Here is a 27,467-nt window from a genome sequence, read left to right on the forward strand (position 1 = left end):
AAAAAAAAACCATACAGATTTTGCAAATTTGGTATTTGGTTAAATGTCCTTTGACCAGTATCTGGCCACTTGGAGTGCCTCTGGGGTTGCCGCAAGAAGGTCCTCCATCGTGCATGTGGCAGGGCTCAGGGTGCATTGCAGCAGGTGGTCAGTGGTTTGTTCTTCTCCGCACTCGCATGCCGAGGATTCCACCCTGTAGCCCCATTTCTTAAGATTGGCTCTGCATCTCGTGGTGCCAGAGCGCAATCTGTTCAGCGCCTTCCAAGTCGCCCAGTCTTCTGAGTGCCCAGGGGGGAGTCTCTCATCTGGTATCACCCATGAATTGAGGTGCTGGGTTTGGGCCTGCCACTTTTGGACTCTCGCTTGCTGGGGTGTTCCAGCGAGTGTCTCTGTAGATCTAAGAAAACTATGTCTTGATTTAAGTCGTTGACGTGCCGGCTGATACCCAAACAGGGGATGAGCTGGAGATGTCTCGGCCTTGGTCCTTTCACTATTGGCTGCTACTTCCCGGCGGATGTCAGGTGGTGCAATACCGGCTAAGCAGTGTAATTTCTCCAGTGGTGTGGGTCGCAGACACCCTGTGATAATGCGGCATGTCTCATTATTATTATGCACACCTATAATAATAATGATAATAATCAATGGTCGGGGGGCTTTGTAATAAGTAACTTTTATTTTGCACATCTCATATTATGCACACCTCTGTTGTTGTTATTATTATTACAAAGGTTGAGGGGGCTTTGTTATAAGTAAGTTTTATTTTGCACATCTCTTATTATGCACACCTCTGTAGTTATTATTATTATTATTATTATTATTATTATTACAAAGGTTTAGGTGCTTTGTAGTAAGTTTTATTTTGCACAACTGATTATTATTATTATTATTATTATTATGCATGCCTCTATTATTATTATGCACACCTATTATTATTATTATTATTATTACAAAGGTTGAGAGTGCTTTGTAATAAGTAAGTTTATTTTGCACATCTCTTATTATGCACACCTCTATTATTATTATTATTATTACAAAAGTTTGGGTGCTTTGTAATAAGTTTTATTTTGCACAACTCTGATTATTATTATTATTATTATTAATGCCTCTGATTATTATTATTATTATTATGCACACCTATTATCCTTATTATTATTGTTACAATGATTGGGGGTGCTTTGTAATAAGTAAGTTTTATTTTTGCTGAACTTGCTGGCCGAAAGGTTGGCAGTTCAAATCTGGGGAGCGGGGTGAGCTCCCGCTGTTAGCTCCAGCTTCTGCCAACCTAGTAGTTTGAAAACATGCAGATGTGAGTAGATCAATAGGTACTGCTTTTGCGGGAAGATAACAGTGCTCCTTGCAGTCATGCCAGCCACATGACCTTGGAGGTGTCTACGGATAACGCCGGCTCTTCGACTTAGAAATGGTGATGAGCACTAACTCCCAGAGTCATACACGACTGGACTTAATGTCAGGGGAAAACCTTTACCTTTACTATTATTATCATTATTACAATGGCTGGGGTGCTTTGTAATAAGTAAGTTTTATTTTGCACACCTATTATTATTATTATTATTATTATTATTATTATTATTATTGCTACAAAGGCTGGGGGTGCCTTGTAATTAGTAAGTTTTATTTTGTTTTCAAAAGGGGGAAAAAGAAGGACCATAAAAGGATATAATATGTGAGTTGTGGAGCCATGTTAGTTAACTAGTTCTGTACATAAATCTGTTGTATCATTAGAGACATAGAGGGATGGGAGGGGGCAATTATCATTATACATATTCTTTAATAAAGGAAGGAAGTGAAGTAAACTACATATATAAGACATAGATATATATTGGAGCAAAATATATGTAAGATGTGTATACACAGACCTATATAATGGAGCAGATGTTTATGGCAGTTCACAAGTTACAGAACAAGATAGGTTCTGTAGGTTTGTTCTTAAGTTGAATTTGTTTGTAAGCTGGGACAGGTACATTTCAAAAGTGTAACTCCATCCATATATATATCGCTCTGTAATGATTAGATTTTGAAAAAAAATTGGCTTGTTTTGGAAACAAGGATTGGCGAGAAAGCTTCAGTGGAGACACCTTTTCCCCATGATAACTCTTTCAGGAGTAGATTTCCCTTCCGAAGGGTAGATTTTTCTCACTTTCTGTTGTCTCACCCCCGTTTGTAACTATGAGCTGCTTATAAGTCAGAAACTGACTGCACATACATACATACAATAGAATCTTACTTATCCAACATAAATGGACCAGCAGAATGTTGGATAAGTGAAAATGTTGGATAATAAGGAGGGATTAAAGAAAAGCCTATTAAACTTCAAATTACATTATGATTTTATAAATTAAGCACCAAAATATCATGTTTTACAACAAATCAACAGAAAAAACAGTCCACGATAACGTTATGTAGAATTTAGCACTAAAACATTGCAATGTATTGAAACAGCTGTGGATCTGGGCAGGAGGCAGACTGTGTTAGATAATATAGAACATTGTATGAGCAAAGGTTGGATAAGCAGGACTCTACTGTATATGTATATATACGAAAAATATTGATACTGGAGCAAGATGTAAGTAAGATGCTTACACACACATATGACCAAGATATAACAGCAGGATATGAGCAGATGCATATATACACACACACACACACACACACACACATATACACACACATATGCATATAATACATAGATATAGATTGATACATGCAAGATATAGATACTGGAGCAAGTTATAATTTTAAAAATACTTCCACAATTAAAATACACGTAAGGTAAGGTTAAAGGTTTCCCCTGACATTAAGTCTATTCTGGAGGGTGGTGTTTCATCTCCATTTCTTTGCTGAAGAGCCGCTGTTGTCCGTAGACCCCTCCAAGGTCATGTGACCAGCATGACTGCATGGAGCGCTGTTACCTCCCTGCCGGAACAGTACCTATTGATCTACTCACATTCGCATGTTATTGAGCTGCTATGTTGTCAGTAGCTGGGGCTCACAGCGGGAGCTCACACCGCTTCCTGGATTTGAACCGCTGACCTTTTGGTTGACAAGTTCCGCAGCTCAGCGGTTTAACCCACTGCACCACCAGGGGCTCCAAAATACGTGTATAATACAGTAAAGCCATGCTATATTACATTTGTGTTTGTCTTCATTTGCTTTTAATTACTGTTTCAATATCCATAAGTCAATACAGAGTTTATAGTATGGCAAAATATGGGATATGGTATGAGTTAGGCAATTTTTTAAAAATAGCAACTCTCAAGCAACCAAATACCAGTTATCCAACATCTACCAATCGCCACATGTGCTGGTTAATTGATAGTATAATGAATATATATAAGCATCTTGCTCCATTGGTGCTCCTTCCTCCAGCCAATATATATGTATGTGTAGTGTACGCATGCATACACACAAAGATATGTCAGTATTAGTCAAGAATACCAATACCATTGGATCAAGAAGAAGAAAACGTTTTAGGATTTATCATATACCAAAGTTTTAGGAATGTATAAACATCCCATATGGAAGTGCATTGGCATCTTAAGGGTCAAGGATTTATAGGCATTTTATTTTAAGGGTCCTTTATTTTTTATGGATTAAGCCATGAAGGTCATAACAGCCCAATCTCTACCTGCTACACTGGGGGGAGAGAGAGCTGCATCACAACACTAGTTCAAAGGCACAGATTTGTCTGGACAAAAGGATGTTTTGGCATAATGGAGACTGCTAGTATGCAACATATATACAGCATGATTCCTTTGTATACAAAATGACAGCTAACTGTATCCATGTTATTTAAAAAGACAAAAAGAAGCTATGAAAAAAAATAAGCCAATAGAGAGGAAACAGTTGTTACGTTTCCACTTAATCTGTGAGGGCTTTAATTTCCAAGGGAAATCCATGTGCAGTTGATCCTCTGTATGCATGGATTCTAAATCCATGGATTCAACTATTTATTTATTTATTTAAATAAACAAATATTCATTTATTTAACCCCCCCCCCCCAAAAAAATACTTGATTTCCCTTTACAAGGGGTACCATTTTACAACATGATAGGGCCCACTGTATCCTGACACATCGTATTTTGTGTGTGTAGCAGTGCTGCTAAATAAAACAATAGTAGAGAGGCAGCTAGTCAGATAGGATGTTTGTTGCTAATCCATTCTAGGTGGCGTTAAAAGCACAAGGTCAAGCATATTCAGAACCAGCCTGCCAAATCTCAGCTTCTGGAGGCAGGAATATCTTCCTCTAGAGCTGTGTTTCTCAACCTGGATGTTGGGACCCCAAAGGGGGGGGGGGTTAGAGGAATCGCCAAAGATCATCAGAAAACACATATTTCTGATCGTCTTAGGAACCCCTTTGACAGAGAAGATCTCTCTGCCTGTCTTTCTCTTCCTTTTTGGTGTTGGTGAACTACAACTTCCAGAGTTCTAATCCCACCGGTATTCAATGTTAGTCATGTAGGTATTGTGCCAAGTTTGGTGCAGATCTATTGTAACTGGGTTTGGAATGCTCTTTGACCATATGTTAATGATACATCTCAGCAATTACAACTCCCAAATGTCAAGGTCTAATTTCTCCAAACCCCACCAGTGTTTACATCTGGGCATATTGAGTATTTGTGCCAAGTTCCAACATTGTGCCAGATCCAACATTGTTTGAGTCTAGTGCTCTATGGAGGTAGGTGAACTGGAACTCCAAAACGCAAGCTCTCCCATGACCAGTATTTTCTGTTGGTCATGGGAGAGCCAAGTGCCAAATTTGGTTCAATTCCATCATTGGGGGAGTTCAGAATGCTCTTTGATTGTAGGTTAACTATAAATCCCAGCAACTACAACTCCCAAATGACAAGATCAATGTCCCTCCAACCCCACCAGTATTCAAATTTGAGTGTTATTTGTGCCAAATTTGGTCCAGTGAATGAAAATACACCCTGCATATCAGATATTTAAATTACAATTCATAACAGTAGCAAAATTACAGTTATGAAGTAGCAACAAAAACAATTTTATGGTTGGGAGTCACCACAATATAAGGATCTGTATTAACGGGTTGGGCATTAGGAAGGTTGAGAACTACTGCTCTAGAGCAAGGCTTCTCAAACTTTTCCACTTGCGACCCAAGATGTATAAGTACATAAATGAGTATAAAAGCCAAACATTTACTGATAGCAAATCAGCACTTGAAAGCCTTGCTCAATAGGCTTGTTTTATTTTTTTTTAATGAAGTACAGCTGAAGCATCTTCTGCAGAGTCCAATGTAAACTCTGCAGAACAGATTCGTGTAAATGTCTAAAACAGCCACTAAGTGATGTTCAGAAAACTTTCACTCGTGACAAAAATTTTGGAACCCTAACATTGAGCTAAGGAGATGGCATTTGGAGTCACGATCCGCTGTTTGTGAAACAGTGGACGAGAACTGTTCATTTAGCTGTATTAATGAAAATCTCACTGTGAAGAATAATGTGTGAAGTGTGAAGGAAAGCAAGGGCAACCTCCATCATTCATCCAATGGCTGTACTTCCAGAATTTGTACTTAGAGCAAGGAAACTTCTCAGATATTAAAAAACTGCATCGTCAACTGGAAATATAAGAAGGCTGCAGCCTTCAGCATGTTTACCTTGAAAGCCAATTCTATCAAAATCAATTGGACATACTTCAGAGAAAATACGTTTGGGCTGGGAATGTCAATGTGAAATGTAGTTACTTCTCAGAAATCTAACATATGGGACAAGGGCTGCCACTAAAACACAACAAAATACAAAAGCAACAGTAGAAGCATATTTTATTAGGACCAAGTGTCAAACCACAAAAAATTTTAGCAAACTCTTGAGTTGATCAGGACTTTTCTGCAAACCAGATATTACATTTTTTTAAATACCTCACAAAGAGTTGCAGCAGAGGAAGGACAGATTATGCAAAACCAATATCTGCAATTGCTAATACCTGAAGATAGACTAGAGATGTGCACCACAACCTAGTGCATATTTACTCAAAAGCAAGACCTACTATGTTCAAAGTATCTTATTCCAAGGCAAATGTGCACCAGATTACATTTGTAATTAAATAATGACGTACTTGTTACTCTTGCAAATTGTGTAGAGATAAACATGAATGTGTTGCATATAAAAGCTATCAGCTATTCTCTTTAGGACCTGTGGTGGTGCAATGGGTTACCAGGGGTCCACAAACTTTTTAAACAGAGGGCCAGGTCACAGTCCCTCAAACTGTTGGAGGGCCGGATTATAATTTGAAAAAAAAAAGAAAAGAATGAATTTCTATGCATGCTGCACATATCTTATTTGTAGTGTAAAAAACACTTTAAAACAACACAATAATTAAAATGAGGAACAATGTTAACAAATATAAACTTATTAGTATTTGAATGGGAAATGTGGGCCTGCTTTTGGCTGATGAGACAGGATTGTTGTTGTTGTTATGTGCTTTCAAGTCGTTTCAGACTTAGGTTGATCCTGAGCGAGGGGCCGGGTAAATGACCTTGGAGGGCCGCATCCGGCCCCCGGGCCTTAGTTTGAGGACCCCTGGGTTAAACCCTTGTGCCAGCTGAACTCTGACCTGAAGTTGGGCAGTTTGAATCCACGAGATGAGGTAAGCTCCCATCTGTCAGCTTCAGCTTCCTATGCAGGGACATGAGAGAAGCTTTCCACAGGATGGTAACACATCCAGGTATCCCCTGGGCAACATATCCGCAGATGGCCAATTCTCTCACACCAGAAGCGACTTGCAGTTTCTCAAGTCGCTTCTGAAACATTTTTAAAAAGCTATTCTCTGTTACCTTAGTCAAAATTAGAGCTAAGGAAAATGTTGGTTTTCCTTATACCAACAAAGTAGAAGATTCATTTTAGGTGGCACATTGACTATAAGGTCAGTAGAAATTAAAAAAATGTAATGTTAGTGGTTGGAAGCAGTTACCTATGGAATGTGGGAAGAATGAAGGCACTTCCATCTAAAATATTCTGCATGTAATGAAATTTTCTTTCAATGCTCACATTTCAGAAATTGACAACAATTAAAATTTCTGCTGAGCATTTAGAAATAAAGGTTAGGTGCTGAAAGAAAAGGAGCAAAGTTACCAAGGGGTTGTGAATACTGTAAATAGAAGGATCCTAGGTTTGAATAATTTTTCAATGTTTCACTATCTGCAATGTTAAAAATCTGGAGAGTAAAAGGAAATGTTAATTGTTCATGCAGCATACTTATTTGGGAGGGAATTTCCCACATTTTCCCCTTATAGTTACATTCCTGGCTATTAAACATGGGATGGTAACATTTTTATTACTATTATTTTGCTAATGTAACAGACACAAGTCTCATAATTTGTGCCCTTTGGCTATAACTGTTTCTTTCTTTTCTGAAAACAAACTGGCGACCTGTGGCTTGAGAATTATTATGGGTCCCATCATCACTTTGAGTAGCACTTAACTATATATTTTTGGATTTTCAGGTGCTATCGGGTATATGTTAGTCCATAAACTGGACTAAAGACCTGTGAATAGTACTAGTACAGAAGTTGACAATACTGAATCCAACTATTAGAGCTTGAGAGTCCAGTTGAGAATCAAACAAAAACTACTGTAACACTCTGCATATCATTCTTATGAGGGAAAAGATACCGTATCTACTGGTCCTGCCTCATAAAAGTTGCCCAATTGCCATACATGGAAGAAAATGTCTATGTATACAAAGCCATTCCAACTACACAATCCCTCCCCAACACCATTTTCACTGTAGAGATCATGTGGTTAGAATCTATGTGCATTGGGATCAATGTGGCCAGTATAAATCATATGTGTACAACTTCAATACACAGAAGTAAGCCTTATGAGAAAGGAGGATCATTCATCATGATTGTCACCATTGTGCCTATAAAGTGTTGGCCACACAAGGTTCTTTGAGGAAAAGCAGGGTTACAAGTATAACAGATAGATTGACATTTATGACTCTGTAATTTGGGCCTTAAGGGGGCTGCCATTCACATTTATTGCTGTCACACTTCCAGCACTGGCCAGAACACTACAGTCTTCACTGAAATGATCTCATTGTAGTTGGGAAACATTGGCCTTTCTTTTCAGGACACAGAGATATGTGTGGCAAAATCAGGGTCAGATTATAAATGGGTCATTTGGTGCAATTGATCCAGGCGTAGCCGCCTTCCTTTTCTTATGTAACCATTATCAACACTTTGTGTGTTGCGTAAGTAAGTGAGTACAAGGCATAGGAATCAATCCATTCATGTCTCTGAAGGACTAAGAAGTTATAAATGAAGATGCCTGTGCTGCTTTCTAACAACCTTGCACTTTAATATTCATGTATTAATTTCTACCAGAATCGCTAAAATGTTCTCTATTTTTGGAACTGCTTTGGGACCCCAACCATTTGATCTGGTCTTGGGGAAGATGCTCCATTGGAAGAAGATAGAAAGTTGCGTTTTTCATGGTCTAGCCCCAATATTACGCCATTTTTGGCATGCTGGGAATTGGGTGTAGAGTTTATTTTCCCAGTAAATCCTATCATGTTGTAGTTGTAAAATTAGCAAAAATAATGCAAGTCACTTCTGGTGTGAGAGAATTGGCCATCTGCAAAGACGTTGCCCAGGGGATGCCTGGATGTTGTTAATGTTTTACCATCCTTGTAGGAGGCTTCTCTCATGTCCACAAATGGGGAGTTGGAGCTGACAGAGGGAGCTCATCAATGCTCTCCCCGGATTCAAACCTGTGACCCATCGGTCTTCAGTGCTGCTGGTACAAGGGTTTAACCCACTGCGCCACTGGGAGCTTAAAACTAAGTCCTATTGAATTCCGAGGCTCACTCCACATTATAGAGAAGAAATCAAGAAATATGTATATAAAAAGATTTTAAAAATTCAAACATGCTAGAAAATATGGGCCAAATTTTACAGAGGTCAAGAATAGGCAAAACTAGACTGCAGTATTTCTCAGTGCTAACTTATAATTCTATTTGCAAAGAAGGAACTTGGGATGGGAGAACGAAAGTGGGGCATTTTAAAAGCAGCTGAAAGTAGAATTCTTTGGTAAATCATTGTCTTCTCAGTTCAACCCTCCATCTAAGAAATGGGGCAATTTTGTGCGGAAACAGTTTCCCAAGAATTAAGGAAATCTGTGTTATTAACTAATTTACATACTAAACATGATATCCTAAACTCGTAATGTTTTTAAGCAATGCATATTATGTTTGGGAGGTTTCTTTTGAGATATTCAAAGGTTTCTATTCTGATATCCCAAACACTCTTCCCCTCTAACAATGAATTGTGCAATTGCTTCTGTTGCCTTATCAGACAAGGAACCTGAGAAGACTGGTGGTCTCATTTACTAAATGTATTTTATAATGCAAAATTAGATCACTAGCTATTGGTTTATTTTTTCCCCCCGTTTCAGTGATTGTGCAACCTGGAACTACCAGATCTGAACGAGCAAATCTTCAACTTCCTCCCACATCCCATCTGAAGATCCATGCAGACCTCATGATTTCAACATTGCCTCTTTCTCTTTTCTTCATCTTTCCTTCCTTACGTTTTTTTGGCAACATCACACCAGAGGAGATCTGGAGGTCTTGAAAATGTGCACATTTTGGCACTATTCCTTTGGCCTAATTAAATTACTTCCCTAAGAGGGATGTTTGAAACATCACAAGTAGCATTTCCATTTCCTTTAAACCAAGGATAGTAATCATGTGGTCTTTCAGATATGGTTGGGCTGCAAGTTCTAGTAGCTCTAGCCAGCATAGCCAATGCTAAGGAAAGCTGGGAGCTATAGTTCACTACATTTGGAACACTACGTATTTCTTGTGTCTGCTTTAAAAACACTATATTTCTCATTGATTTCAATGAAAAGATTCATAGTTATTGATGGAGAGCCACTTAGTATCACAATATGAGCTGCTAAGTAGGACCACTGGAATTCTCAAATCAACATCAAATTAGAGGGCACTCAAGAAATACGCATTATTTCAATCAGAAAAAAAAGAAGTGTGTGTGTAAAGGGCAGCAGTATTATGTGAAATTCAGTTTCGGATTTAAATGTTTGTGGTTCTGCATCTCCTCCAGAATCTGAGATATCAGTGGGTTGTGTTCTCCTTCCTGACCTTTTGAGAAAGGGAATGTTTATACCTTATTAAATGGCATTTCAGCAGCCAAGCCCTTTTTTATCTGTAACAGTGTCTGGAAATTAAGAAGGCACCTACCTGACAGAAACCTGATTCATAAGCACACACCCAACTTGCCAAACAGAATAACTTGGGCCCGGTTTGAATTAAGGAAGATTTTTTTTGGTGAGGAAGTCCAAGAAGCACTTTAGACAAAATGCTAGTCTCAGCATGGAAAAGGAAAAGAAGCTATACTGAGATTCTGACGTAGTCATTTAAAATCTTATGAAAATGTGTCACAGCAGGCACATTGATAAATATGACTAAGTATAAATAGCAATAGTTTTTGTAATTTAACTTTGGACAACATGTTACCATTCCAGTTTTACAGTTTTTTATATAGTGCATTGTAAACTGTCAGGTTAATGAAGTGATTTTACGAGGAGTGATATAGTAATAAACAAATACACAAAATATGTTGGAAATAGCAACCTTCTTCAAGCCTCCACTACTAATTTGTTGGTATAGAATTCAGATTGTTTGCTGTATTGTATATGTGTGTATTGGTATGCAGTTTTCCTTAACTCTATATTGTGCGTTGAAGACCATGTGATCAGATCTGGGACTATTCAGATCTCAGACTCCACTTTAGATTTTTTTTTCCGTGTCAGTAGCGACTTGAGAAACTGCAAGTTGCTTCTAGTGTGAGAGAACTGGCCATCAGCAAGGATGTTGCCCAAGGGATGCCTGGATGTTTTGCTGTTTTACCATTCTTGTGGGAGGTTACTTTCATGTCCCCACATGGGGAGCTGGAGCTGACAGAGGGAGCTCATCAAGGCTCTCCCCAGATTTGAACCTACAACCTGTTGGTCTTCAGTCCTGCCAGCACAAGGATTTAACCCATTAATCTCAGAACAGAAAGATGCTTTAGACTTTGGACTGTTGATTCTAAGAAAGATGCCTTGTATTATCTAAACAGAAAACTCCTTCAAACCAAACTGTAACTGGATTTTTTTTTTTTTGTCGTGTCAGGAGTGACTCTTGGTGTGAGAGAATTGGCCGTCTGCAAGGACGTTGCCCAGGGGATGCCCGGATGATTTGATGTTTTTATCATCCTTGTGGGAGGCTTCTCTCATGTCCCCGCATGAGGAGCTGGAGCTGATAGAGGGAGCTCATCTGCCTCTCCCCGGATTCGAACCTGCGACCTGTCGGTCTTCAGTCCTGCCGGCACAGGGGTTTTACCCACTGCGCCACCTGTATGATGAATACGTGAAGTTTGTGAGTAACCCAACTATGTTATTTTTAATGAATACTACTCTATTTTGGTCTCTTGAAAGCATGATTCAAACCAAGATGTTTTAAGGGAGAGTAGTTTTTTTTTGGGCAACTGACATAACACATCTGAAACTCTGCTGGCTTTTTGTGCAATGGCATATCTTTGCTTCTAACAGTTCAAAGAGATATTTAGGTATATCAGTCTAACAGCTGAGAAACCTAATTGCCTTGCATGAATACTAGTGGATATTTACCACTAAGGAGATGGTTGACTGAAGTGAGTTTTTAACTCTTCTCAGGATAATCATACTTTACAAAAGGTTACAATCTCTAACAGGAGCATGCCTTCCCAATAGGTTATGATTATTCCAAATAGTATGAATATCAATTAATCTCCAAAAGGGTCACATTTCCAGAAGCCTGTGAAGATTCCAGTTTTCCCAAATGGTGATGAATGCCATTTTCAAAAAAAAAAAAAAAAGTCTGTGCGATTTCTCCCCCTTAACATAGGCCCTAGGGCACAGTGCTGATAAATTTGAACATTTGCACCACATATATTAAGCAGTTTTTGCACACCAGCCTTCCCCCATCATTGCTACTCAGTGGATCATACATCCACCTGTCTATTCTCCTCAGTCCCTGTCTGCTTGAAATACAATAACCATATTTGAAACAATAAAATAAATGGTTATCCAGAGGCAGACACTACTTCATTTGGCAGTATTTGCATATGACCATACTGGGGTGTTCTATTAATGGTGTGTAGCATTTCATACCCTCCAGAATCTGACAGATAAAAATCTGCACATTTGTGGCCAAGCAACGGCAATTGCTAATTGAGTGCAATCTACTTTTGCACTTTGAACTCAGCAATCAAAGTAAGCCAGGACAAAGAAGGAACTTGGGATGGGAGAACGAAAGTGGGGCATTTTAAAAGCAGCTGAAAAAGTAGGATGACCAAGGATTAATAAGGTCTGTCCCTGCCCAATTTGAACAGTTGGGCAGGCGAGGTATTCCTCACTGCGGATCTCTAAAACTTGTTCCAGCACGAATGTGTTTACTACAAAAAACAAGGTGGGGTCTGAAAGAATATACGGCACTAGTTATTCTAGTTTTTTATATTTCCTCATTGATGGTATATGCCAGATACTTTGGTAGATGACCATAATAACAGGACCTTTTTAGTGATGCAATTCTGGTTGTGGAATATACTACCCAAACAGATTTACCTTTCATTTCCTTCTTTTTCTTGTGCCAAAATGAAAATATTTTTATGTTTGCTAATCTTAATTTTGTAAAACACAATCCTATTCATTTTTACTCAGCAGTGGATTCCAGTCTGTCGTCCAACAAGTGCCTATAGATACCATCACGCAACATTGTTATAGCATTATTATTCCACTTTAACTGTCATGACAACATTCTACAATTTTATAGGCTTTGTAATTTAGAGAGGTTCTAGAGCTTCCTGGTTAAGAATACTAAATGCCCTTCCCCAAACTTGAAATCCCAAGATTCCTTATGCCACGTTTCCATGGCAGTTAAAGTAGAATAATAGTGCTACAACAGTAGTTTGATAGAACTTATAGATCCTCTCAGTGTTTTCGGAGCTTTCAGATCTGTGAAATGTTTGGTGCTGCTCACTTTTGCTGTATTGATTGCATCCACAGTTGCTGGTTTTGCATTACTCTGGAATATATGGATTTATTTTTGTATTTAGTTGTTTTTCCTGTTTGATGTTAGTTACCCAGCGGGCTTTTGGTATTGGGCAGCAATTAAATGTCAAAAAACATACAAGTAAGCATACTATCAGCCACCTATAATTTCTGTCTGGGTCCCAGCAGTAAATAGTTTCTAATTGCCTTTTAGGTAAGGGACTTTTGGGAAAGAAAGGAAGTTGCTTGAAACAAAGTGACTTTGGGAATCTTCTAGTGCAACTACTGTAATATCCATACGGGACAACTTTTGCCATTATTCCTTTGAAGATAAAAGTGGAAGAAATGTTCTGTTATAATGGGACAGCCACAGAGATTCTTCGAAATAGTCACCAACAGAAATTGTTCAGGATCCAGTACCCCATTAGAAGAGCCTTCCTGAAAAATTCACATTCTGGATGACCACTATCAATTTTATTTCATTTTTTTCCATTATGTACCCTGGAGCCCCCGGTGATGCAGCAGGTTAAACCATTGAGCTGCTGAACTTGCTGACTGAAAGGTCGGCATTTCGAATCCATGGAGCGGGGTGAGCTCCTGCTATTAGCCACAGCTTCTTCCAACACAGCTGTTCAAAAACATGCAAATTTAAGAAAATCAATAGGTACCGCTTCAGCAGGAAGGTAACGGCATCCTATGTAGTCATGCCGGCCACATGACCTTGGAGGTGTCTACGGACAGTGCCGGTTTTTCGTCTTAGAAATAGAGATGAGCATCACCACCCTCAGAGTTGGACACAACTAGACTTAATGTAAAGGGAAAACCTTTATTTTTATCTTTTATCCTGTTCCTTCTACCAAATACTTTCCCTAAAGGAAGTCTTGTTAAGAAAAAAACCCAGCACGAACATTTACTATTCATATGGCACATTAATCTTTAGAAAGTGTTTAGACACCACCTGAGAATAATATTGTGGTCATTTTCTGTTGGGACCCTTCACCCACACATATCATTCCTCTCTGTGTTACTCAGGATGTGTCTAGGAATCCATTGGAAGTGCCTTGAAAGACAGAGAGAAGCCATTAAGCTTTTTAACCTGTCTATTCTCACATTACATGAGCAAGCAGAAATGGAAAATATGATCAAAGTTTAATTTTAAAAACCCTCAAGTCCTTGCTGCTAGTGATTCCCACAGGGACGAGGTTCTCAAAAATGCTCCTGGGGGCATGTCAAAAAGCCAAGCAGTTAGGCGAGCGCTTAGCACCTTTGTAGGCAGTCCTCAAGTTTTATTCCATGTTGGTTGTCAATGATGCAAGCTAAACATGACATCTGGATTCTGGAGGCACAATAAGGCCGCCCCTCCCTGCTCCGCCTGCCCTTCTTCTTCTGCGTCAGACACATTCCTGTTGTCTTTCACTCAAAGCCCTTCATTTATCTGCCTCCTTAATCAGGTTTGCCAACTCCTGATGTTCAGGAAAGCAAGTCTACTCTCATCCTCATCCATATTGCATGGGAGGCTTATATAGCGTGAGGCTTGAAATAAGACATTTTAGATTGCTTTTAGTTGCCATCTGGTTTCCAAACCTTTAGGCTATGCTGAGCACAGACTATTATTATTATTGTTACCACCGAAGACAGGTAGCTAAGAAAGGAAGGGGAAAATCGGGTGATATTCTCAAGATTTTAGCACCTATTTATTAAGAAAATAGGAGAATGAACTAGACCAACAGTCTTCTGTTTGCATTTGCAAGAGCCTAAATATAAACCAGGTATTACTAATGAGAAGTTAATACGTTTCCTAATTAATTACTGATTCCAATGCAGTTTCATACTAGACGGGTAAATATTAAAACTATCCTAATGCGTGTAGAATAATATAACCCAATGTTCCTTTTTTGTGTTCATTGGCTAGATTTGGGAAGAAATACAGAACTTATCTTATGCTTTCCATCAGCACAAAAGGAACAAGCAATGTCAGCCTTGATTGTTAGCTTTGTGAACCCAACCACAAAATCTTTTGCAATTCCTTTTGGACAATCTGTTTACTAAAGCAAAAAGCTTCTGCTTCAAGAATATAAACAATGCTATTCTGTATGTAGACCCTAAGCTGCACAAAAACAGCTAACAGACCATGACAAACCACTGAAGACCACCAAATTTTAACCTTATCCCCTGTATCCCTGCCTGTCTTTTCCTGATTGCAATTCTCCACTTAAAATAGTTGTAATTTGGTCAACTCAATGCACTTCAATGGAAAAAGCCAGCCATGAGATTTTTTCGTAATGACTTTGAAATGTCACCTTCAGAATGTCACTGACTAAACACACTTCATAAAAGCATTTTTTTAAAAAAAAACTCCTTGAAAGTGACATTTGTGGGCAGACTGAGGAACTGTGAAAATCGTGTCCATGTTGCAGACATTCAAAGGGTGTAAATATAGATAGCTAACTAATCATATTGTTAATATCTTCCATTTCTTGAATATATGCTAAAGCACAGAGAAACACATCTGGTTTTATGGTCTGTTTTGGGGGAAGAATGAAAGCTACTTCCATGTTAGATTAGGCTTTGTTAGCTTGCCTTTATGGAAACATCCATACTACACCAGCATCTATTCATGATCATCCTGTTTCTCCTCCATTGTTTTGCTTTGTAGCAAATGGAATCATCCATTATTTCCAGCTATATATACCTTTAGCCCCATTCTTCCATGTTTCAAAAGCATTAGGCTTTCATGTGAGCAATGATATATTTGGAAAGTAAAACTATCACCATTTGGTACATATTTATTAAAACTCAAGGCTTGTATGTGATTTTATTGCCCGTCTATTTTTATTTTTACACCATTTTTAACTTAACACTAAAATACCTCTCTGGCTATAATGTTTTTAATGGAAGAGAATTGTAGTGTATAACGCCATAATGTTTTATGCTGTGCCTCTCTATCTGCCCTATCTAACCTGTCATCCAGTCTGTGCAATAAACTGAGATACTAAAGCACTGGTGACGGGGAAGTCTTTTAAGAGATTGTTTGTCGAAGGAACTGGCAAAACCACATCTCAGCATTACCTGCTTGAGAAAATTAAATTATAAACAGGTTTATAACCTGACACCTACCACAACTGTATAAAATGTATACTGAGATTCAAATTATCCCACTCATAGCACCTAAATCATGATGCAAACTTGGTTCCAGCCCTCCAGGTGTTTTGGAATCCAACTCTCACCATTCCTAACAGTCTACCAGCTGGTAAGAATGGTGGGAGTTGAAGTCAAAAACACCTGGAGGGCTGAAGTTTCCAAAACATCTGGAGAGACAAGGTTTGCCCATGCTTGGTGCATAGACACATGAACACAGATATGCATTTTCAGAAGTAGGGGTCCTTCTGCTATCATTAGACTACAGCCACAGCTTTTGATTCACAGTACTTTTTTCTTTGTATTTTTTCACTATTATTATAATCAACAATGAAGAACTATGGAACATATGTGCATTTGTGCATATATGTACACATTGTAATCTGGCCAAAAACAAATAATGAAAGAATGCTTGCTTGATACCTTCTAGTGAAGATCAGATATACAACTAGAGCTGTTCCACCCCACAGATGGATAATTCCAGAGGGATTTTTCACTCGAAAGCAATAGATGTTCATTGAATGTTTTAAAAAATGCCCTCGTATAAGTGCAACTATCTCAATCTTTCAAAGTACAGAAATTTTAAATTTAAGGTCCGAAAAACTATGCTGAAAAGTCAGAAAAGACAATCTGTTCCAAGACTATTCTCACCATGCGACATCTTTTGTCCAGTGTTATCTTCTGGCCTGGATCAGTGGTACAAACAATAAAATAATCACATGGCAATGTGATAAAATTTATCACTTGACAAGGCCTCTAATACTTATTACGCACCAGAATGTGTGGGACAGAATCACATCTCATGTTAAACAAACAGATAACTGTGAGATGGCCTGATAATTTGGTGGTATGGTTGTTGCTGTTTTTGTATGGGGTTGTAAGGTTACAAAGCCACTTAAGATGCTCCATAGTGAGATATAACTACAGGCAATCCCCAAGTTATAAACAAGATAGGTTCTGCAGATTTGTTCTTAAGTTGAATTTGTTTGTAAGTCAGAAAAACACATTTTAAAAGTGTAATTCCATATCCCTCTCTCTCTCTCTCTCTATGTATACACACACTCACACACACAGTTTGGATACATGTGTTGACTTTTGTGAAATGAAGCGTCTCTTTAACGATGTTTAATAATTGGATCTTACTTGGAGGGATTGTGAGTTTTAAAGGCTGTGTTAAGTGTATTTATTATATTGTTATCTGTTATTTACCTTAATAAACACTCTATTATTGGCTGCAAGGCCATTCAATGCTAATCAAGGTGGCCAATTGCAACATTCACACTTGCCTCCAACAGGCAAGAGTTCTTTATCCCACCCTGGACATTGCACAGATATATAAACCCCACTTGCCTAGTTTCTAACCTCTGAGGATGCCTGCCATAGATGTGGGTGAAACATCAGGAGAGAATGGTTCTGGAACATTGCCATACAGCCTGGAAAAATCACAGCAAACCAGTCATTCTGGCCATGAAAGCCTTTGACAACACATTTTGGTATTGTGCATTTAAAACTATGACTAAAGTGTGTAATTGTTAGCCACTTTTGAATCCCCACGGGGGGAAAGGCAGAGTATAAATAAAGTAAATAACAACAACAACAACAACAACAACAACAACAACAACAACAAGAAGACATGCAGTTTAATCCCAGATCCCCATTTCCGTTCCTTGTGGCTATTATTTGAAATGATATCACTTTTGGGTTTTATTTACGTACAAAAGCTTTCATGGCTTGTACGTTTGTTCAATATACTGTTGGTCCTAAAAGTGTCCGTAAAAGGAACTGTGAGTCTCTTAATCTGTAGACTATAAAACTACATTAAAGGGACAGAAAATCTCCTTGACTTTTCATTAAATAAGACAGTTACCTGTACTCCTGATGCAGAATAAACCAAATATATAGTGAAATGATGGGTCCCACTTTTAATCAACCACTAACTCCTTAAAACTCAAATATTAACTTTGGTGGATCTCTATACTATTGCAATATTTGTTCTCTTGGAGAGAAAGAGAGATAAATATGATCATGCTTTTGATTTCAATAATAATCTCCAAGGGGTCCGATTCCCTGGCAAACTGATTTATAACAAATTTGGGTAATACATTATTTTCCCAGATGATCTTATATATATATATATATATATATATATATATATATATATATATATATATGAACCACTGCTTCACAATTCTCACAAGACCACATTCTTTTATGTTTATTTTTGCAGTCAATAGGGCTGAAGTATGCTGCCTAACCTTAATTTTTCCTTTTTCTTTGAGTGCATCTACACCAGGCATGGGCAAACTTTAGCCCTCCAGGTGTTTTGGATTTCAACTCTCACAAGAACCAAAGTTTCCCCATGCCTGATCTGCACTGTAGAATTAAGGTATGACAGTTTGAAACTACTTTACCTTACGGTTGGTGGGGACGAAAGACAGGGCCTTCTCAGTGGTGGCCCCTGGGCTATGGAACTCCCTCCCAAATGAAATTAGATCAGCCCCCTTTCTCCTGACCTTCAGGAAAAGGCTAAAGACATGGGTCTAGGATCAATCATTCAGTTAGTAATGGAATAGTGCAACATTTTGGAATGGCCTAGACTACAGTGTTGGAAACATGATTTTAATAAGTGTTTTAAAGATTTGATATGTTTTTAATGATTGTTTTAATACATTTGTTTAGTTTTTTTATGAATGTATGTTAACATGGCATTGAATTGTTGCCTATGTATGTAAGCCACCTTACGTCCTCTCCAAGGTTGATAAAGGCAGGGTATAAGTAGGGTAAATAAATAAATTTAACTACCATGGCTCAATGCTATGGAAGTAGCATTGCAGCTGTTTTTGCAAGGTCTTTAGCCTTCTCTACCAAAGCTGGCTGGTTTCTCCCCAAACTACAACTCCTAGGATTCTACAGCAGTTAAAGTGGGATCGAACTGTATTTATTCTACAGTCTAGATCTGTGGTTCCCAACTTGTGGTCTGTGGACCACCAGTGGTCCGCAAGGACTAAAATATGGACCACAATTACTACACTGTTGCAACAAAAGCGACTGGTCTCGCAAAACCCTTTTATAATGCTGAGGCTTATGAAATATGGTTTTCTGTGGGCGAGCAGATGGTGACTATTGGGTGGCACATGTTCTGTATCAGAAACTAGAGCTGATGTGGTCTGTCCAATGCAATTTTCTGAATCAGCACCCCAAATAACCAAACCAAATCTAAAGTTAACCAAAAAATGATTTGTAACCCTCTTGGTACTAATGTTGGAGTGAAAAAAAAAAAAACATTGGGAACCACTGGTCTAAATGCACTCTTGGACTCTGCAGCTCAGCTGCTTGGTGTTGCTTCCATTTTCCTTCACAACACAAAAACTTGCAAAGGATGAAGTTGCAATGAACAAAATGTGTATTGAGTTGTTGCATGTTTTTTGGGCTGTATGGCCATGTTCCAGAAGCATTCTCTCCTGGCGTTTTGCCTGCATCTATGGCAGGCATCCTCAGGCTTCCCTTTCCAAAACTCCCCTACCATATATCGTGGGGGAAAAACGCCACTAGGAATCTGCAGCGGGTAAACAAGTGATGGTTCCTAATTCGAGATGCGCCTCGACTCTGAGATTTACGGCAAGGGACAAGCTGGGCCAGTCTTGGAAGTTCCAGTAAAGCAAAAGCAAAGCGACAAAAGTCTGACAAAGGCTTCCTCTACATCCTGGAAACTTTAATCTAAATTTATCCAGCCTTATTGCTTTCTGATATCGTGATGAGTATAAAATACATCAATTTATAAATACATTTTTTAAAAAGAGTTCTCCCCTCTTTCCCTGCTCCAAAAGGACCAATCTAAAGGTGCATCTACACTGGTGGTTCTCAACCTGTGAGTCCCCAGGTGTTTTGGCCTACAACTCCCAGAAATCCCAGCCAGTTTACCAGCTGATAGGATTTCTGGGAGTTGAAGGCCAAAACATCTGGGGGGCCAAAGGTTGAGAACCACTGATCTACACTGTAAAATTAATACTCTGATACCGCTTTAACTGCCATGGCTCAATGCTATGGAATCCTGAGAACTGTAGTTTGGAAATTGTAGTTTGGCACCCATGCATGCCCTCATTGTAGAATTAATGCAGCATAAACCCGCTTTAACTATCTTGCCTCATGGGAGTTGTAGTTTTACAAGGTTTCATAGAATCATAGAGTTTTGGTCGTGTCAGGAGCGACTTGAGAAACTGCAAGTCGCTTCTGGTGTGAGAGAATTGGCCGTCTGCAAGGATGTTGCCCAGGGGACGCCCGGATGTTTTTGATGTTTTTATCATCCTTGTGGGAGGCTTCTCTCATGTCCTCGCATGAGGAGCTGGAGCTGATAGAAGGAGCTCATCCGCGCTCTCCCTGAATTCGAACCTGCGACCTGTCGGTCTTCAGTCCTGCTGGCACAGGGTTTTAACCCACTGTGCCACCAGGGGCTCAGAGATCTGGTGGGTCATCCAGTCCAAACCTCCTGCCAAAAAGCAGGAAAATCACATGCAAAGCACCCCCGACAGATAGCCACTGTAGTTTGGCACCCATGCATGCCCTTGTTGTAGAACTAATGCAGCATAAACCCACTTTAACTATATTAGCTCATGGGAGTTGTAGTTTTACAAGGTTTCATAGATCATAGAGTTGGAAGAGACCAGGTGGGTCATCCAGTCCAACTACCTGCCAAGAAGCAGGAAAATCACATTCAATGCACCCCCAACAGATGGCCATCCAGCCTCTGCTTAAAAGCCTCCAAAGAAGGAGCCTCCATCACACTCCGGGGCAGAGAGTTCCACTGCTGAACAGCTCTCACAGTCAGGAAGCTCTTCCTCATGTTTAGTTGGAATCTCCTTTCTTGCAGTTTGAAGCCATTGCTCTGCGTTCTTGTCTCCAAGGCAGCAGAAAACAAGCTTGCTCCCTCCTCCCTATGACTTCCCCTCGCATATTTATACATGGCCCTCATCACTTCTCCTCTCAGCCTTCTCTTCTGCAGGATAAACATGCCCAGCTCTTTAAGCCGCTCCTCATAGAGCTTGTTTTCCAGGCCCTTGATCATTTTTGTCGCCCTCCTCTGGACACCCAATCTCCGCCTCACCAACTGCATAATAAATTCCATCGCATTGAGCCACAGCGCTCGAAGTGGTATCAAAATGCACCCACTCTGCAGTGTAGATGCACCCACTGTTAAAGCGGCGCTGTCACTTTAAGAGGAGATTATGACATCACCCGAGTGCAAACTCCCAAGGAGGAACCCTGGCTGGCCCGCAAGTCCCGCCCCGTGATCTCCAGGCTCAGCAACGCGTGACATCATAAGGACTACAGAAGCTGCCATTGGCGGAAAGGAGTAGGCTAGCCACGCCTTCCGAGTCAAGCCTGGACCAATCAGAAGGGAAGTGTTTGTCTCCATGTGGAAACCATGTGGTTCTCCGAAGGAGGCGGAGCTTAAGTTGATGATACTGTAAGCCAGCCAAGCGGATAAGAGGGCAGCCGAGGCAGCGGCGGAGCCTCGGTCAAACTTTGAGGAAGAGGGATGGTGGCCGCAAAGGGCTAAAATACTCATCGTTCTTTGTTTACGTTTGATTTTTAAAAAAGTTGTGCAAATTTGTACTGAAGAGTCCAATCGAAAAGTTTTAGAATCAGGCGTGAGCGCTTGGGTTGCCCTTATTATTGGCTCCTAAAGTGTAGCCTTCCAGGTATTCTGGACTTCAACTCCCAGAAGCCTCAGCTGCCTTGGCCAATGGACGGGAATTCTGGGAGCTGAAGTCCAAAACACTTAAAAGGCCAGAGATTGGAGTGATTAAAAGCCAGAAGGTCTGCATCTGCAGTGTGGACAATAATGCAGCACGAACCCTCTTTAACCGGCATGAGTCAGTGCTATGGAATCATGGGAGTAGTAGTTTTACAAGGTCTTTAGCCTTCTCTGCTAAAGAGTGCACCAAAGTACAACTCATTGAATTGTCAAAGGCTTTCATGGCCAAAGTCACTGGGTTGTTGTAGGTTTTTCGGGCTGTATGGCTATGTTCTCGGAGTATTAATACTTCTAGAACATGGCCATGCATCCTAAAAAAAACCTACAACAGCTCATTGAATTTCATAGCACTCAGCCATGGTACTTAATGTGATATCAAACTGCATTAATTCTGCAATGTAGATGTACCCAGAGAAGAAGAAACCAGTTTACCCCCCCCCCTTTTTTTTTTTTTATTTTGGCAGAAGAGTCTAAAAATCCAAGGGAAAAGGGACTGATTTGCTGGTAACAAATCAGACTGAGATTGAATTGGAGTGGAATTTTAATGTATTTTAATATTTTAACAATACAAGAGTTTCATTGTTTTTCATATATATTTATAATTATAATATTTATAATATGTAATGCATTGACATAGTATATATTGTAAACCATCCTGATTCCCTAGATCTGAAAAAGGTACAAGGAAAATAAATAATGAAAAAGGTACAAGGAAAATAAATAATAATAATAATTATTATTATTATTAATGCCCTCCTCCCCACCAAAGAGGAGACAGAGCAAAACATGCTCCAGTTCCCATAAACCAACCATGGAGGTGACAATCTGGCAACCCCCAGGCTTCAAAGGGGCCCATGGAGACTGCGCTTGTGACTCCATTGAGGTGTTATTAATATCTCTCTGGCTAAAAGCTTAATTTTATCCCTATTTTATCCAAATGGCTTGGAGAGCGTCCAAAAATATATAAAAATACTGGATGATAAAAACAGATTAATAGAGTTGCTGTTGTTGGTATCAGCACAAACCTTTCTGTGGGAGATTCCTAGGGAATCATTCCCCCTTTTAAAGGGCTGGAGGTAAGCAGACCTCAAAATATATCATTAGATAGACATTAGTATTTCACAATAAACAGCCCTCTCCTGTAAGTGAAAAAAATGCTGTCTGGTAGCATCCCGACCCATACAAGAATAACTGTTTTCCCCTGAAATCTACCCAATGTAAAGGTTTTACATTTGGGGTGAGAAATTGTGGAGGGCAGCTTGCCTTTCCCTGTATTTTATTTCTGGATCTTGAAAACAGCAACAACATTATGTTGGTAGTGGGAGAAGCTGGTTGAAGGTGGAGAAAGAAAGAACCAAGGAATCAACAAACATGCTCTAAAATTAACTTGATGGGGATGAATCCCTTGGTGCATCTGCTTTTATTTTTCCCTCCTGAGCTTAAAGTAGAGTGAGAGGGAAGCAGAGAGAGAAATGAAAAAGATAGAAAAGGAGAGTGAAAGAGAAAGAGAGAAGAGAAAGAAAAACAGAGAGATAGTCTATTCTGCCATATAATGAGTTTGGAAACTGCAATATATGGCGCGTGTAGAGTCATATAATACTCTTCAATGCACTGACTGTATCATGAAGTTTTAAACTGCTTTATATGGCAGGCTCGATTGGGCCGTAGAGAGGAGGCGAAATAGACATGAGGGAGAGATGAGGGGTGCAAGAGAAAGAGAGAGAGTAAGGGAAATAGAAAGAGAAAGAAAAATTGGGAAATATATATAGAGAGAAGGGGAGATAGAGAAAGAGAAGGGGAAATAGAAAGAGGAGGGGAGATAAGAGAGAGAAAGACAGAGAAGGGGGAGCGAGAGAAAGAAAGACACAATGAGAAGGGGAAATAGAGAGAATGACGGGGAAGAGAAACATAGAGAAAGAGAAGAGAAGGAGAAAGAGTAGTGAGAGGAGGACAACTGCAAGGCTGACCCAGATATGTATATATCTATTGCCACTACATCACCTACTTGAATGAAATGAGGTGACCAGTTTAACCTGATTAGCCCTACTCTGGCCAAGTCCTCTAGAAAAGAAGCCAGAAACCTAACAACAACAACTGGCTTCTCTTTCCTTCCACTGGCTCCCTGGTCTACCTGGCGATGACTCCTTTGCCTACGTGACTGACTTAATAAGGAAATAAAGGAACAGGGTGGTGGTGCTGAAGATAAACCTGTCCTCCATTCACTTGGCTTCTCTTCCTTAAGGGAGGAGGAAGGTACACACCAAAAGTCACCCTTAAAAAACAAAACAAAAAGTCTGGTTGGGGCAAAGAACTGGCTGGACCAGCAAGCCTGCCTTCTCCACATCCACCCCTTGATGCCAGCCAGGCCTTGCTTTGCCCCCTTGCAAAAACTCAAATGAGAGAAAGGAGGAGGAAGACTTAAAAATAAAACCACCTTTATTGAAGTCTTGGCCTTGCGCTCCATACCATCCACCCGCAAACAATACCCAGAGCGAGCCACTTCTTCATGGAAATATAAATAAATAAATAAATAAAAGAAGGCAAGCCAGCAACAAAGGCGAAGCAGCGGAGTTGGACTGCAATGGAAAAAATCTGCGCTGGGGAGCGAAACAGAAGGGGGAGCCTTGCTTTTTCCTATACGGAACCCCTTTCTATTCTTCTAAACCCAAGGAGATAGAAACAAAAACAATCTGAAGCATGCAAACAATGAAGTTGAAAACCAAGGAAGTTAGATGTTGAAATAAACAGACCAGGTTAAGATAATACCTGGCTTTCTTAGAGGGAGGAGGAAGGGAGACAGAAAGGGGAATCCTTATTTTTCTTCCTATAATGATCCCATTTCAACCTAAGAAACCAAAACACAGTCTGAAGCATGCAAACAATGAAGTTAAAGACCAAGGAAGTTAGATATTGAAATAAACAGACCAGGTTAAGATGATACCTGGCTTTTCTTGGGGGGGGGGGGGGGAGAGAAGGAGAGGGAGACAGAAGGGGGAATCCTTATTTTTCTTTCTATCATGATCCCATTTCCCAGCTTTTCAACCTGAGATACCAAAACACAGTTTGAAGCATGTAAACAATGAAGTTAAAGACCAAGGAAGTGAGATGCTTTATAAAATAGGCTGGGAAAATGCTTGGATTTGGGGGGGGGGGGGGACAGAAGAGGGGCTCTTTAAAAAAAAAATAAGGACCCCCCTATGGAACAATTAGAACCACTGTAAGGGCCTGTCTTTCTTTCTTTCTTTTCTGCCTTCCCTTCTTCCTTTTCTCTTTTTCCTCCTGACCTTCGGGGTGATTAAACTGGCTGCATCCACTGAGTCCCGGCTTGTTATTGTTCTCGACAGACGCTGCAAAACGAGCCATTCTCGGCGGATTATTCTTTTTCGCTGACGGCAACATGAGCCAAAAAAAAGGAAGGGGGGAGGAGAAAAAAAAGAAAGGGGAGAGAGCAATATTTGGCTAAGATTTCCCCCCACAAAGGGGGGCAAAAGGGGGAGATCCTATCCGTGCCTGTCTATCTCGTCCCCCCTTTTGTTCCATTTCACTGGATTTTCTCCTCTTAAGCTCGCAAAGGGAGGGGGAGGCGAGTTGACCAATATAAACAAGCCTTTTTTCCTCCCTTCCTTTAAATATATATATTGGATTTCCCTTTGCAAAGAGTCATAAAGTTTGTTTTGCATTCCCTGCTCCAGATCCCCCCCCCCTCCCGTTGCCTAGTTTGGTCAGTTTCCTGGCATTTCTTGACATATTAAGTGCCTCCTTTGAAGAGCAAAACATGTCATAAAAATCCTATGAAGACATGGAGAGAGAAAAAAAAGGGGAAGAGGGTGTTTTTGTTTCCAAGAGAGGTTTCCCTAAATGGATCATTCTCACTCTCCCTTCCCCCCTTCTTTAAATGGTGCATTCTTTGTGTTGTCGAAGGCTTTCATGGCCGGAATCACTAGGTTGCTGTAAGTTTTCCGGGCTGTATGGCCATGTTCCAGAAGCATTCTCTCCTGACGTTTCGCCTGCATCTGTGGCAGGCATAGCCTGCCACAGATGCAGGCGAAACGTCCGGAGAGAATGCTTCTGGAACATGGCCATACAGCCCGGAAAACTTACAGCAGCCCAGTGCATTCTTTCTTTCTGCTGGACCTGAAACTAGCCACAGTTTAATCTGGCTCAATTGGTTCAGTCTTGTTGCATATTTTCATATTTCCACCTCCTGTTGTCACTGGATAGAGTGATGTTCTGACTGATTTTCCACCTTTATCACTTGTTATTGTTATTTTTTGTCCTCCTCTAAGAAGCAGCAGCAGCAGGCAGGCAGGCAGGCAGGGAGGAGCAGGAGCCCAAGCCCAACTCCACTTACTTTTGTTTTCCTTCTCGATCTGCTCCAGGTAGCTGGCTGCCTCCAGCAGGATCTGCACATTCTGGAGGAAAGTGTTGATCCGCTCCATGGAGTCCTTCTCCTCCTCCTCGCTGCTGGGGTGGTTGAAGATGTCACTCAAGGGCCACCTGGGCAGCGCCTCCGACCCCGAAGGCAGACCCGGAGCCTGGGGCGCAGGAGGAGGAAGAGGAAGAGGAGGAGGATGCCCCGCAACCACCACCACCGCAGCAGCAGCAGCAGCAGCCCCCTCGCCCCGCAGCTCCTTCCTCGGCCTGCCACGTTTCCCCATGTCGCTCCTGCGGGTGGAAACTTTGGGGTTTCTAAAGCCCTTTTGGCCGACTTTCCTCCTCTTGTTGCAGTTTGTGTGTGTGTGTGCTTGCGTGCGTGCGCGCGCCTGCCTGTGTGAGCCAGCCAGCGAGCCAGCCAGTGTGTATATGTCTAGGAGAGATTGAATGAATCAAGGGACCTCTTCATTCAAAGACTCCCCGCAGGTCCTAGTGCGAGCTGGGTTTCCCTTTCGCGCGGCTATCCGTAGGTCTATCTAGTCTCTCTCTCTCACACACATACACCTCTCTCTTTCATCTATTGGTCTACCTATCCCATTCTCTCTCTCATCTATCCATCTATCTATTCTCATACACACTCTCTTTCGTCTATCCCCATCTCTCTGTCAAACACACTTCTCTCTTTTATGCATTTGACAATCTCTCTCTCTCTCTCTCATATCCCTCTATTCCAGTGTTTCTCAGCCTAGGGGTCGGGACCCCTGAGGGGGTCGCGAAGGATGTCAGAGAGGTCGCCAAAGACCATCAGAAAACACAGTATTTTCTGGTGGTCATGGGGATTCCATATGGGAAGTTTGAGCCAATTCTATCGTTGGTGGAGTTCAGAATGTTCTTTGATTGTAATGAACTATAAATCCCAGCAGCTACAACTCCCAAAAGTCAAGGTCTATTTTCCCCAAGCTCCACCAGTGTTCACATTTGCGCATATTGAGTATTTGTGCCAAGTTTGGTCCAGATCCACAGTGCTCTCTGGATATAGGTGACCTACAACTCCCAAACTCAAGGTCAATACAAACCAAACCCTTCCAGTGTTTTCCATTGGTCATGGGAGTTCTGTGTGGCAAATTAGGTTC

General features: G+C 40.4%; 1 protein-coding gene across 2 annotated transcripts in view; it reads right to left on the reverse strand.

The window, feature by feature from the left end:
- MXI1 (MAX interactor 1, dimerization protein) overlaps positions 1-26,784 on the reverse strand; it is a 117,481-nt gene extending 90,697 nt beyond the window's left edge. The window contains exon 1 of one of the 2 annotated variants that reach the window (XM_060768385.2): positions 26,312-26,784. In XM_060768385.2, coding sequence (XP_060624368.2) covers positions 26,312-26,618 — 307 coding nt within the window. In that variant the 5' untranslated portion in view covers positions 26,619-26,784. The remainder of the gene's footprint in view (positions 1-26,311) is intronic. The other variant, XM_060768384.2, reaches the window with a different exon arrangement.
- Positions 26,785-27,467: the final 683 nt, after the last annotated feature.

This window comes from Anolis sagrei, chromosome 3, assembly GCF_037176765.1.
Source record: "Anolis sagrei isolate rAnoSag1 chromosome 3, rAnoSag1.mat, whole genome shotgun sequence".
NCBI classification, from domain to species: Eukaryota; Metazoa; Chordata; class Lepidosauria; order Squamata; family Dactyloidae; genus Anolis; species Anolis sagrei.